Source organism: Callospermophilus lateralis, chromosome 8, assembly GCF_048772815.1.
Source record: "Callospermophilus lateralis isolate mCalLat2 chromosome 8, mCalLat2.hap1, whole genome shotgun sequence".
Taxonomy (NCBI): domain Eukaryota; kingdom Metazoa; phylum Chordata; class Mammalia; order Rodentia; family Sciuridae; genus Callospermophilus; species Callospermophilus lateralis.
Genome location: NC_135312.1, coordinates 133,095,430 through 133,108,899, shown reverse-complemented (window position 1 = coordinate 133,108,899; position 13,470 = coordinate 133,095,430). Strand labels below are relative to the sequence as shown.

The 13,470-nt window shown below is 38.2% G+C and overlaps 1 protein-coding gene across 10 annotated transcripts in view; it reads left to right on the top strand.

The window, feature by feature from the left end:
* Larp1b (La ribonucleoprotein 1B) overlaps positions 1 to 4,017 on the top strand; it is a 93,421-nt gene extending 89,404 nt beyond the window's left edge. For 9 of the 10 annotated variants that reach the window (XM_076864271.2, XM_076864277.2, XM_076864268.2 and 6 more), the window contains exons 17-19: positions 184 to 293; positions 1,113 to 1,240; positions 2,780 to 4,017. In XM_076864271.2, coding sequence (XP_076720386.2) covers positions 184 to 293; positions 1,113 to 1,240; positions 2,780 to 3,019 — 478 coding nt within the window. In that variant the 3' untranslated portion in view covers positions 3,020 to 4,017. The remainder of the gene's footprint in view (positions 1 to 183; positions 294 to 1,112; positions 1,241 to 2,779) is intronic. The other variant, XR_013092129.2, reaches the window with a different exon arrangement.
* Positions 4,018 to 13,470: the final 9,453 nt, after the last annotated feature.

Below are 13,470 nucleotides of genomic sequence, written 5' to 3'. Positions count from 1 at the left end.
TTGTAGCCGAGTCAGTGAAACCAGTAGCAAGGCCAGCTAAGTGTCACTAATTGGCCTTCAGTTCAAAGTCTGTGTACTAAAACCTATGTCTCACTTAGGATCACATGTGTCACATTGACCACAAAATATGTTGCATTCTTATAGCAAAAAATTCATCATACACCTTTTGTTTTCTTTGCATAGGTATGGGTTAGAATGTCTGTTCCGGTTTTATAGTTATGGACTGGAAAAGAAATTCAGACAAGAAATTTTTAAGGATTTCCAAGAAGAAACCAAAAAAGACTATGAATCTGGTAAAAACAAACGAATCTTCTGTCTGAAAATTATCAATCTGAATCTGTCAAAAAACAGAGGAGCTTGTAGCTTTTGTCTTTAAGGAAAACTACTAGGACTTCAGGCCACTATGTGGCTCGTGATAAATGACAGGTACCATATAGTAAGCAGGCCCTTCCCAAGGGCCCTGGGAAACGACCCCTCAGTGTCTCCCTCGTGGGGCTGTCTTTGTCATATTCCCTTGACAGACATGGCTGCTCACTGATGTTCCATTAGGTGAACTCACATCCTACGTAACGCCAGCAGGCATGCTCAGAAGGTCAGCAGGGCACAGTGGGGCAGAGAGCAGGCCTGGGCCCCAGGCTCTACCCAAGACCCAGTGCCAGTGCTTGGCAGCGACGTGAGCCTAGGCAAGCTGCCAGCCTCAGTTTTCTCGTCCATAACAGATGCACTTGCCTTACAGGGCACTTCCCTTACAGGGTTATGTGTGATTCAAGTTAAATTTGACATATAGGATTAAGGATTTAATCCTTAATATCCTCATCATTAAGGATTTCCAGAAAGAAACCAAGAAAGCCTCTGGAATCTGGTAAAAACAAACAAGTTATCCCGAATAACTTAAATAATATCTGTTTCATAGCAAAGGCTCAGTAAATGTTAGCTTCCAATATTGTTATTCATTATGAATCTGATTCTTAAGATCTATTGATAGTCTTAAGATCTATTGATAAAGTATATTTTGTAAGATAAATGGTTTCTTGCTGGTTGAATCACATTTAATATGAATCATTTTTCAAAATTCTATAAAATCTATAGTATAAATTCTTCTTTATTATTAGGTCAGCTATATGGACTAGAAAAGTTTTGGGCCTATCTGAAATATTCTCAGTCGATGACGCGGTCCATTGACCCAAAACTTCAGGAATACCTCTGTAGTTTTAAGAAGTTAGAAGACTTCCGTATTGATGTAAGTTTTTTCCTCTTTTTATTACTCATATATTTCTCTCTCTTATCAGTGACTTCACTTTATAATTTTTGTATCTTAATTTTTTATTTTGAAAATTTAACTGTTCAGTTTTGAAATCAAACTTGGAAACAGGCATGAGAAGAGCTCAAAAAACTACCATATGCTCTTCACTCAGATTTCCCAAATGTGAACACCTTCTGTAACCACAGTGCAGTTGTCAGTTCACTTTAACATACCATGTCCTTAAACATTTTCTAGATTTAGTGACTTTCATCTGGATATGCTACTAATTTCTCACTAGCAGTGGTGTTGTAATTTATTTGTCTCGTACTTTTGTGGAACTGGATATGGTGGCTCAGGAATGGGGTTGGAGGTGCCCATATCCCTGGAATTAAGAGTCATTCTTCTGGAGTGACTGAGCAAGATGGGAGATTACTATTTTAACTTGCCTCCAAATAAAAATATTAGCCTAGTGGCTCCCAATGTCTGTAACTGAGAAGGCGTCCAAAGCTGGCTTATTTTAAACGCTGACTGCCTCTTGCCCTCCACCTGCTTCTGCTTGCAGTCTGAGTGGGCTTGGGAGCTTTCTGGGTATTAGGTTTGGAGATGTTTACCGTTGGCATCATCACTAATGCTTTCCAGTTTCCTTATCACAGGACTTCTAGAGAAAACTTGAAACCTGCTCTTTGACTTGGCCTCTTTTTTCCTCAGTTGCTTGCATTCACCTGTTATTTAAACATTACAACACTATTGGAAGCCTACGATAGGTGTTTAGTGTTGAGAAAGGGACTAGAGTCATAATGCTTCACAGTTGACAGAAGTTGAATAAAGAGGAAAAATGGCCTTTCAGAAGACACTTTCTTGGAGGCAGGAGACCCGGCCTTATGCTTATGCCCTCTGTTAGTCTGCTTTGTGTCACCGGGACCAAAATACCTGACAAGAACAACTTGGAGAAAAGGTTTATTTTGGCTCACTGTTCCAGAAGTTTAGGACATGTTCTGGCCCAAGGTGAGGCAGGACATCATGGTGGAAGGGTCGGCGGCGGCGGAAAGCTGCTTAGCTCATGGCGGCCAAGGAGCAGAGAAGGGGGAAAGGGCCACAGGTAAGATGCATCCTTCCAGGGCACACCCCAGTGACACCTCCTCCAGCCTACGGTGACTACCCAGTCAGCCCATTCAGACTGGGATGGACTCACAGTCCAACCATTTTACCTCCAAACATTCCTGCATTAACACAGGAGCTTCTGAGGGACACGTCAGATCCAAACCGTGACACGCCCTAGTATGTAGCTCGGGCCTCAGAACATGAGAGAGGTTTCATAAGCGTATGTGGAGTGAAAGAGTGAGCAGATGCGGCAGTTAGCTGTCATTAGGAAATTCAAGTTTAAGATCTTAAGTTGCTGTTAATGTTTCATTAGACTAACAAAATCTGTCGAAGAACCAAAATTATTTACCCCCCTCATTGAAAAAGTCTGGTCGTAGATTTTGAAGGAAGAAAAATAGTCAAATTGTCAACTCTGTTGTCTTTCATGATCTGCAGCCCCCTATTGGTGAGGAATTTGGAAGAAAAAGATACTCGTCCACTTCTGGTGAGGAGAGCAACCTGCACAAACCCCCGTCTCATTCTCCAAAGCCACTAAATGCTGCTGCGCCTACATCCACCAGTCAGCTCCTGGTGCCCGCCAACTCTCCCAGAGGGAATTCTCCACAGGAGTCCAGCGACTTGCATCAGAGCCGCGCTGCTTCCATCTCAATGAATGGCGAAGTGCCTGAGAAGTAGACTCTTATGAAAGTTGTGTGTCCTTGAAATCAACATTTACATCAGTATTTATTTGGGAAAAATCTTCTGATGTTTAATTGTGATAATCTGAAAAAGTAGAAAGGCAGAAATATGGTAGCATCTTTTCTAGCAAGCTAAATTCCAAAAACGTTTTCCCTGTTTTTACAAACCAGGATAGTTTTGGTGACCTTTTGTAGATATCTGCTAGTAATGCATTTTGGTCTCAGTATTTCTTTAAAGCCATTGTTTACAAGAATAGCATTCCTTAATATATTAAAAAGCAATACAAGGAATGCTTAACATTTCAGCTCTTACTTCTTAAAGAAGCTATAGTATGTTGTATTCATCTCTTCTATAGAGCTCTCTTAAAGAATCCAGTTGCCCCACTACCAATCCATATTAGAACTTATCAAAACCAAAGGAAGATTACGTATGTTTTCTAAATTCCAAAAAAGTATATGAAAGATACATTTTTCTTTTAGATGTATAGTTTAAAGGAAGCTTTTTAAAAAAATTTTTAAATAGAAGTGGAAGTAAATGGCAAGATTGTAGTTACATTGAAGTCCATGCACTTTTGATGCTGGGTTTCATTTTTCTCCCCCTTAGTCAGACCTCGTGGTTTTCACAGTTGTTGTGTTGGTGTGGAATAAGCTGGTTATATATTAGGAGAGATTTATTTTTTGATTCTGTATAAATTTGCACATGTAATTGAAAACTGCATTGGGATTAGTTGGAATATTGTCTTAAATAAATTAAACCTCTGTTTTGAATGCACATGCTGTTTATACATCTGCAAAGTGGGCATTTCACAGCAGTCAGATTATCATCAATTTAAAGAGTATTCAGTTTTTTTCTTTTGTTTTGTTTTGTTCTGTTTTATGCTCATAAGTGTTTTCAAGAGTTATTACAAATTGGTTTCTAATTATTATTGCTATTGTAACTGATGTAAATGATAGTTTCAGTTTTGTGGGATTAAGAAATAAAGTACTTATTCTGAATTATTTGAATTGATTTTTAAATTATTTTTATTTAGAATACATTTGGAAAGCTATAATAATCCAGTTCTGCTAGTAGAAGACCATTATATTTCATGAATGAGTTTTGGTTATAGACTTATTATAACATTTTTACTGAACATAGCATGATTCAAAATGCTGTATTGGCAGAAACTGCAAATTTCAGTACACCGAATTTATTATTTTCTTTTTATTTTTTATCATAGATGGGATATAATTTCTGAGTGTACATGTTACAGAATCATACTGGTCATATAGTCACATATATACATACAGTAATGATGTCTATAATAATGCCTATTTTTTCTTTGATTAGGTGCAGTGTCTAAGTCTTTGATCCACTTTGAGTTGATTTTTATGCAGTGTGAGAGATAGAGGATTAATTTCATTTTGCTAAATATGGATTTCCAGTTTTGCCAGCACCATTTGTTGAAGAGGCTATCTTTTCTCCAGTGAATGTTTTTGGCATCCTTGTCTAGTAAGAGATAACTGCATTTATGTGGGTTTGTCTCTGTGTCCTCTGTTCTGTACCATTAGTCTACAAATCTATTTTGGTGCCAATACCATGCTGTTTTTGTTACTATAGCTCTGTAGTACAGTGTAAGGTCTGGTATTGTGATGCCTCCTGCTTCACTTTTCTTACTAAGGTTTGCTTTAGCTATTCTGGGTCTCTTATTTTTACAAATAAATTTCATGATTGCTTTTTCTATTTCTATGAAGAATGTCATTGGGATTTTAATAGGAATTGCATTAAATCTGTATAATGCTTTTGGTAGTATGGCCATTTTGACAATATTAATTCTGTTTATTCAGGAGCATGGGAGATCTTTCCATCTTCTGAGTTTTTTGTTCTGTTTTGTTTTATGCTCAGTGTTTTGTTTGTTTGTTTGTTTGTTTATTTATTTATTTATTTGAGGCTATTGTGAATGGAGTAGTTTTTCTAATTTCTCTTTCAGTGGATTCATCGCTGATATATAGAAATACATTTGATTTATGGGTATTGATTTTATATCCTGTTACTCTGGAATTTTTTGGATCTTCTAGATATAGAATCATGTTATCAGCAAATAGTGATAGTTTGAGTGCTTCTTTACCTATTTGAATCCCTTTAATGTCTAATTGATCTGGCTAGAGTTTCAAGGATGATGTTGACTAGAAGTGGTGAAAGAGGACATCCTTGTCTTGTTCCAGTTTTTAGAGGGAATGCTTTCAATTTTTCTCCATTTAGAATGATCCTGGCCTTGGGTTTAGCATATATAGCTTTTACCATGTGGAGGAATGTTCCTATTATCCCTAGTTTTTCTAGTGTTTTGAACATGAAGGTGTGTCGTACTTTGTCAAATGCTTTTTCTGCATCTATTGAGATGATCATGCGATTCTTGTTTATTAATATGATGAATTACATTTATTGATTTCCATATGTTAAACCAACCCTGCATCTCTGGGATGAATCCTACTTGATCGTGGTGCACTATCTTTTTAAAATGTTTTTGTATGTGATTTTCCAGAATTTTATTGAGAATTTTCACATTAATGTTTATCAGAGATAAGAATTTTTTAATTTCATCCTTGATTTGTGAAGTTTTCTTTCCTTGATGTATCTTTGCTGGTTTTGGTATCGGTGATATTACTCTCATAGAATGAATTTGGAAGGGTTCCCTCCTTTTCTATTTCATGGACTACTTTGAGGAATATTGGTGTTAATTTTCCTTTGAAAGTCTTGTAGAACTTGGCTGAGAATTTATCTGGTCCTGGGTTTTGGTTGGTAGCTTTTGATGGCATTTTCTACTTCATTATTTGGAATTGATCTGTTGAAATCATGTATGACCGCCTCATTCAGTTTGGGTGGTTCATATGTCTCTAGAAATTTGTCACAATGTCTTTGATATTTTCTATTAGAGTATAAATTTTCGAAATAGTATCTAATTACCTTCTGTATTTCAGATGTGACCCTTGTGATATTTCCTTCTTCATCCTGTATTTTAGTAATTTTTATGAGTTTTCTTTTTCTCTTTGTTAGCATGGCAGGAGTTTATCTATTTTATTTATTTTTTCAAAAAACCACGTTTTTGTTTTGTCAGTTTCTTCAATTGTTTCTTTTGTTTTAATTTTATTAATTTTTGCTCTGATTTTAATTATTTGCTGTCTTTTACTGTATTTATGTGGGTTTGTCTCTGTGTCTAGAGACAAATTGGGATTTTAATAGGCATTGCATTAAATCTGTATAACGCTTTTGGTAGTATGGCCATTTTGACAATATTAATTCTGTTTATTCCAGAGAATGGGAGATCTTTCCATAGTGAGAGAGGTGTGTTAAAGTCACCCAGTGTTATTGTATTATGGTCTGTTTGACTCTTGAAACTGAGAAGGGTTTGTTTGATGTACATAGATGCTCCACTGTTTGGGACATAAATATTTATAACTGTTATGTCCTGCTTATATATACTTCCCTTAAGAAGTATGAAATGTCTTTCTTTGTCTTTTCTGATTTACTTTGGTTTGAAGTCTACTTTATCTGAGATGAGGATGGAAACCCCTGCTTGTTTACGCATCCCTATGAGGGATAAGTTCTCCCCTCCTCTCACCTTCAGCCTGTGGTGTCTTGGCCCATGAGGTGAGTCTCTTGAAGACAGCATATTGTTGGGCCTTGCTTTTAATCCAATCTGACAATCTGTGTCTTTTGATTGATTGATTTAGGCCATTAACATTCAAGGTTATTATTGAGATATCAATAATAATGACATTATGTCATTTTGATTTATTTATTCCCTGTCATTTTGATTTATTTCTGGTTTTTGATTTGTCCTAGTTTCACATTTGGTTGATGTCCCTTTATGTAGATCCTCCCTTTGCTGGTTTTCACTTTTTTTTTTTTTTACTTCATCATGGAATATTTTGTGGGAATGCTCTGAAGTGTAGGCTTTCTAGTTGTAAATTCCTTTAATTTTTCTTTATCATAGAATGTTTTAATTTCATCTTCAAATCTGAAACTTAATTTTGCTGTATATAAAATTCTTGGATGGCATTTGTTTTCCTTCAGAGCTTGAAATATATTATTTCAGGACCTCCTACTTTTGAGGGTCTGGGTTGAGAAATCAGTTGAGATCTGAATTGGTTTCCCCCTATATGTAATTTGATTTTTTTCTCTCAGAGCCTTTAAGATTTTATCTTTATTCTCTATGTCAGTCATTCTCATCATAATGTGTCTTGGTGTGGGTCTGCTGTAATTTTGTACATTTGGGGTCCTGTAAGCCTCTTGTATTTGATTTTCCATTCTATAGATTTGGGGAATTTTCTGCCATTACGTCATCTGTTCTGATAACTCTTAAATTTGGTTTTTCAATGTTATCCCATAATTCTTGGATGTTCTGTTCATGGTTTCTTACCATCTTCTCTGCATGGTCAACTCTACTTTCAAGATTATATATTTTGTCTTCATTGTCTGAGGTTCTGTCTTCCAAGTGGTCTAGTCTGTTGGTGCTGCTTTCTATTAAATATATAATTTGGTTTACTGATTCCTTCATTTTGAGGATTTCTGCTTGCCGCAGTCTGGCTGGGCACAAAATCACTCAAGCAGGAACAAACTTTATTTTTTGAAACTGCCGCCAATGCCTCCTACGCTCCCGGTAAGATTGCCGGTGTTCTCCCGGACCCCAACAGGAAGTCTCTCCTCCGGAATTCCCTCCTACTGCACTTCCCCAACCAATGGGAACTCTCCAGGAGTCCTGTAGTAGGCTGAGGTGGACAGCAGGAGTCCAATATCCATATGAATGCAGATCTTAACATAATCATATCATCTCAATGGCTTGCTGGCGTCACCTTTCAACCAAAAATGCCATGCATCATATTACTTGGCTGTGGCTCTTAGCATCTGCTTATTTTTTTTTTCATGATCTCTAACTTTTTATTGAAGTGGTCTTTCACTTCCTGTATTTTTTCTTTGATTTCACTCCTTTAATACTATCCTTTACTTCACACTTCAATTTAACTATATACATTCTGAACTCCTTCTAGGACATTTCTCCTATTGTGTTATCAGTGGCTACTGTTGTTGAAGCATCTTGGTTTGTTTGGGGTGCTTTATTCCCTTGTTTTTTTGTGTTGTTAGTGTGTTGTCCCATTTAGCAGTATGGATCTAAGGCAGTATAAATTCTAACCTGTAGACCTATAGTGTCCCTGAAGGTTTCTAACACTTAGTCTTTAATGGTGAGACCAATATCAACAGCACCCAGTGCACACAATATATAGTCTTAAACCTAATAGCTCCCACTAAGGTGTCTACTGCTTTCTTGCATTGAACCAAAATGTTGACTTCAATAACTATTTATAGTACAAATAGAATATTTGTTAAAATGATTTACAATTTCAAATGGTGGATGAGAGAACAGAGGTATGTAGTATGTGATATTCATGAAGGAGGAAGAGAGAATCTAGAAGTAAAAATTCACAGGAAGAGTGGAAGAGGAGCCGACATAGATTGGCTGTGGGTTAGAGAAAAGTTGGAAAGAAAATCCAAGACAGTAGATGAGAGGAAGAATACCAACAAGGAGAAAAAAGTAAAGACAATAAGAATGTAACAGAAATGTAAAACACCATTCATATATCATTGTCCTCCACATACTGATGCATAAAAACATATTGTCCCAAATATGGTAGAGATATTAGTGAATCAAAAAATAAAATAATAATTCTTGCTGGAAAGTCGAACTGTCTCAGTGTTCAACAGTTTCTCAGCCCTGTCTCTGACATCCCTCGGAATCACCAAACCCAGATCAGCCCTTGAAAACCCAGTCCCTATCCCACCGATCTGGGCTTCAGATACCTCAGGCTCGGTCACCTGCAGTCCCAAGATCTCAGTGCTGCTCCTTCTTGCAGAGAGACCACCAGGATACACTCATGCAAAGGGGCAACCCCAAGATGCAGCAGCAAGACAAGGGCCACCAGCTCTCTCAGCAGGAAGACCCCAGGCTCCTCAGATCCGCTGGCACCCCCATACCAGGTCTGCAGGTTCCATCTGGAGTTCCCCAACAGAGGCTTTTATGGTGGTAAACCTGCTGGCACCAGGGCCCCAGGCCCTGGTTGGTGTCCCAAAATAGGTGCAGCCACATACAACCAAACCTGGAGCCTCCCCGGCAGCAGTCCTCTAGGCCTTGGTAGCAGCGGTAGTGGTGGTGGCTGTGGGCAGCAGGCAGCGGGTCAGCAGGAGCAGCCGCTACAGGAGCAGCTGTGGGGGCAGCATCACCCGGCGATCTCCAGGGGTCAGCAGCAGTGTGGGCTTCAGTTGCATCCAGAGCAGCAGTTTCTTCTGCAGCAGCAGCACCCAAAAAGAAGACCTCCAGGTGACCTCAGGCTGACAGCAGCGGAATCTGAGGCAGCAGCATTGGTGGTAGCGGTGCAGTGGGCGGTTGATTGACAGGAGACTTCCAGTCAGCGGCAGCGACCACAGAGGTAGTTCTAGCTCCGGAATTTGCCTCTGAGGTAACTGAGGCCACAAGGGACCTCCGGGCACGGGGCCACATCTTACTATTTTCTTTTTAACTAGACTGGATGTCCTGTTCTTGTAAGGTGCAATACTAAAATACGTGTAATTTTCTTTGGGGAATGGGCTATTCATCAGCAAATAGATTTTTATTAGCTTATTTCCCATGCATAAATGATAAATGAAAATTTGAATTTTCAGAAAGTAAACTTTGATTGGAGATGTTGTCCAAAGGATGCAGAACAAGCAGTACACTAGAATAGTCAGTCCTTACATGTTTTGTTAAGTGGGTATATAGTTTTGGATTTTCACTGAGAAATTCCCAAACCATGCCTATTAGTTTCTAAGTGTTCTAAAATTATTTTCAGTATACTTTTAGTGTCAAACTAATACATGTGAAAGCTGTATTTAACCTAAGATTATTTCTATTTAACTAAACATGCAAGTATAAATTTAATCAGAAAATTGTGTATTTTATATGGAAATACAGTGGAGTTTTGTAATGTGTGTTAATTAGTAATTTTACCATATTACTTTGATTATAAAAGTTTTACATGTACATTGGGAACTTTAGAAAAGCACAAAGGAGAAAATAAAGTATCTTTTTTAAAAGGAAAAAATTGGTATTATGCTATACATGTGGAGTTATAACAGCATTTTCATTTAGTGGAGTGGAACTTTCTCTGATGTTATCAGCACTTCTACCAGCCACATGGCATTCGGCATCAGAACGCTCCATGGTTTGGTTCAGCTAATGCCTATTGTTGAACTTTGGATGTGGCTATTTTGTGGCTGTCAAAAAAACAGTTTATAATATCCTTAGAGATCACTCTGTATAAACGTGGAGTAATTGCCAAGAACAGACTCCTAGAGGTTGAAAGTCTAAGTTGAGATGTATCCCCGTTCAAGGTTGAACCCCGGGAAGGCTGCACAGTACCCTTCTGTCAACAGCATCTGCTTCCCGCTGTCGTTATCAACAAAGGTTATCTTTCTGTTTGTTAAACTGAGAAGCAAAAAAATCTTAATCTCATTTTTAATATTTTGATCAGATTACCAATTGATAATTTTTCTTGTCTATTATTTGGGGGTTTCTTTATCCTTTGTTTTCCTTTGGGAATGATTACCTCTTTTTTTGTTTTTTTGTTTTTTACTTACAAGAATATTAACTCTTTGCTTTCCAATTTTATGTATGTTTGACATGGTATATACATTTTTTTGGTAAAATTTAAATTATGGTTCTTAAGGAATTTCCAAATGTAAAATTCAAACAAATAAAAGCATTGTTATTCAATGAAAAAAAAATCACTGACTATACATCTAAATGACCCTACCCCAAATTGATTTAATCCCTAGACACCTTACATGCTTCCTTATGATTTTGCACAATTTTCAATGTTATTGAATAAAAAAAGCAACATTAAAATGTTGAACAAAACTTCTTGTTCTTTTAAGGAAACAGAGTTGAAGCCATCTTTGAAATTTTTTATACTAAAATCAATTAGAAAGTTATGTTTTAAAATAAACACTATAGCTTTTATTTTTTATTTTTTAAAAATATATTTAATTGTAGTTGGACACCATATCTTTATTTTATTTATTGATTTATTTTTATGTGGTTCTGAGGATCGAACCCAGGGCCTTGCAGATGCTAGGCAAGTGCTCTACCACTGAGCCACAGCCCCAGCCCACATTATAGTTTTTAAAGAAATTTTATTTTCAGGCTTGTGTTGCCAGCTGGGGACTCCACTCTAGCATTCTCTTGGACTTCCTACCTTTTTTCTTCGTGTTATTACCACTTTGTGGGCTCAGCCTTTCTGCAACTAGTTTTATGAAATTGCTTATTTTATTCTTGCCTAGGAGACTGCCACTAGATGGCAGAATAGATCAAGTCAGCGCTATAGACTTCTGACCTGTGTGTGTGTGTATGTGTGTGTGTGTGTATGTGTGTGTTTTGAAGAATTCTTGCTCCATCTTGTGGTAATATAGAGATGTCAATTACTCTTAAATTCGTTAATAGTTATCTGTCTCAATAACTAACTCATCATTACCTTGTTAGGCATTGCCCAGATTATTAGTAAATCAGCGTTAGTTACCGGGTTGTGAGTAAGTAGATGCAGCATGGCAGCAGCCAAAAGAGTCACATATGGTTAAAGATGAAAACGCCGTTGCTTAGGTGTTTTGTTCTTCCACCTAAAAGTCTGCGAAAGACTCTCTTGGTTGTGAGTAAGTAGATGCAGCATGGCAGCAGCCAAAAGAGTCACATATGGTTAAAGATGAAAACGCCGTTGCTTAGGTGTTTTGTTCTTCCACCTAAAAGTCTGCGAAAGACTCTCTTGAAATGTAAACGAGGCAAGCGAATTGCAGGTATCCATGTAAATGTCTGGCTAACCTGAGCTAGGTAGTGAAATCACATGGCAAGTTAGTGAGCGGATCTTGCCTGGACCATGAGAAACTTGAAAGCTACCCTTGTACAGACAATGGTCACGCAGCCAGTGGATTTGAACCTCAGTGCACTGCCCCAGAGCCCAGCTCTTCCCCTTAACCAGAATGGCTTGTTATTGTCCTTGGGGTGCTGGGGATCGACCCCAGGGCCTCACGCAAGCAGGCTAATTCTCCATCACTGAGCTACATCTCAGCCCCAGATGGTTGTGCAACAGTGTGAAACGTGGAAGCATGAACACTGACTCAGACGGCCACGGTTCCTAACTATCGTTAAGTCCAGAGTAGATCATTCTGAGGCTAAGATAAACTGCCTGCACGACGGGCATCATGGCCGTAATGGCAGCGCCACCTCTAATCCCTGCATTAGAGGTGTGTGACGAGTCCTCTGGGGGCGAAATTGCTGGAGAACAAGATCACTCCTGCTGAAGCATTTTTCTCAGAACTAAATAGTAAAAAGAAACTAAACAGAGCATTTGGTCAGAATTGCTTAAGAATTTTGCATCCGTTCAAGTCACTATTGCCAGCTGTTGATACCGGACTATTCAGAAGTAATGGCATCTGGGCCTTGGCGGTGTGAAGGAAGTACGCCACAGGTTGATCAGGAGGAACCACCTCTGACTTTTTACTCTTTGCCTATTTTGTGGATTCTTCCCAATGATTCCGTTTTTCCCTTGGCCCATTACTAACGATTTGGTTAATAAAACAGTTCCTAACAATATGTGGCACATTTTAGCTCTGGTGGAGTCTAAAAACCAGGATGTGGCATTGTTTTTCATTTTTTCAGATTATGTTGCAAGTCCACAAAATTAAGTACCTTTCCAGGGTGTTTAAGATGCCTTAGAACTTCAGTACCACAAACATGATCATGGTGCTGTGATGTTTAACGTTAAGATCTTTGTATTGGATGCTCTCAAGGTGAGACTTCTAGTGAATCAATGGAGGACTTTGAGGAAAGAAGTTTCGTGAAATCCTAAATTTTATATGCCTATAGGTTCTTTTTGGGAGAAAAATCTATAGCTTTTATCAGTTTCCTGTAGGAATTTAGGATGATAAATTTAGTAAGTGCTGCTCTATGGACATCTTATTTGTTAAGAGACTGTATGAGTTGGATCCTGGCTCTTTTCACTAAGTTACAGTTTATCTACACAATTGCACTTATCCTTGGCTGAGTACAGTGGCACATACCTGTAATCCCAGCGACTTGGGAGGCTGAGGCAGGAGGTTCGAAGATTTAAGGCCAGCCTCAGCAATTTAGCAAGACCCTGTCTCAAAAAATCAAAAAGGGATTGCGATGAAACTTGGAGGCAAAGTGTCCCTGGGTTCAATTTCCACTCCCTCGACCCCCAAAATAGATTGCAGTTAGCTCACAGTGTTGTGAAAATAAATGAAGGGTGTTTGTCACAGTGCCCTGTATACACGGAGCTCTCAGTAAACATTAGTGTGACCAGGACTAAGCACTGGGCACGTCAGCTCCAAGCACTGAAAGGCATTTCTCCACTAAGTTATTAATAGAT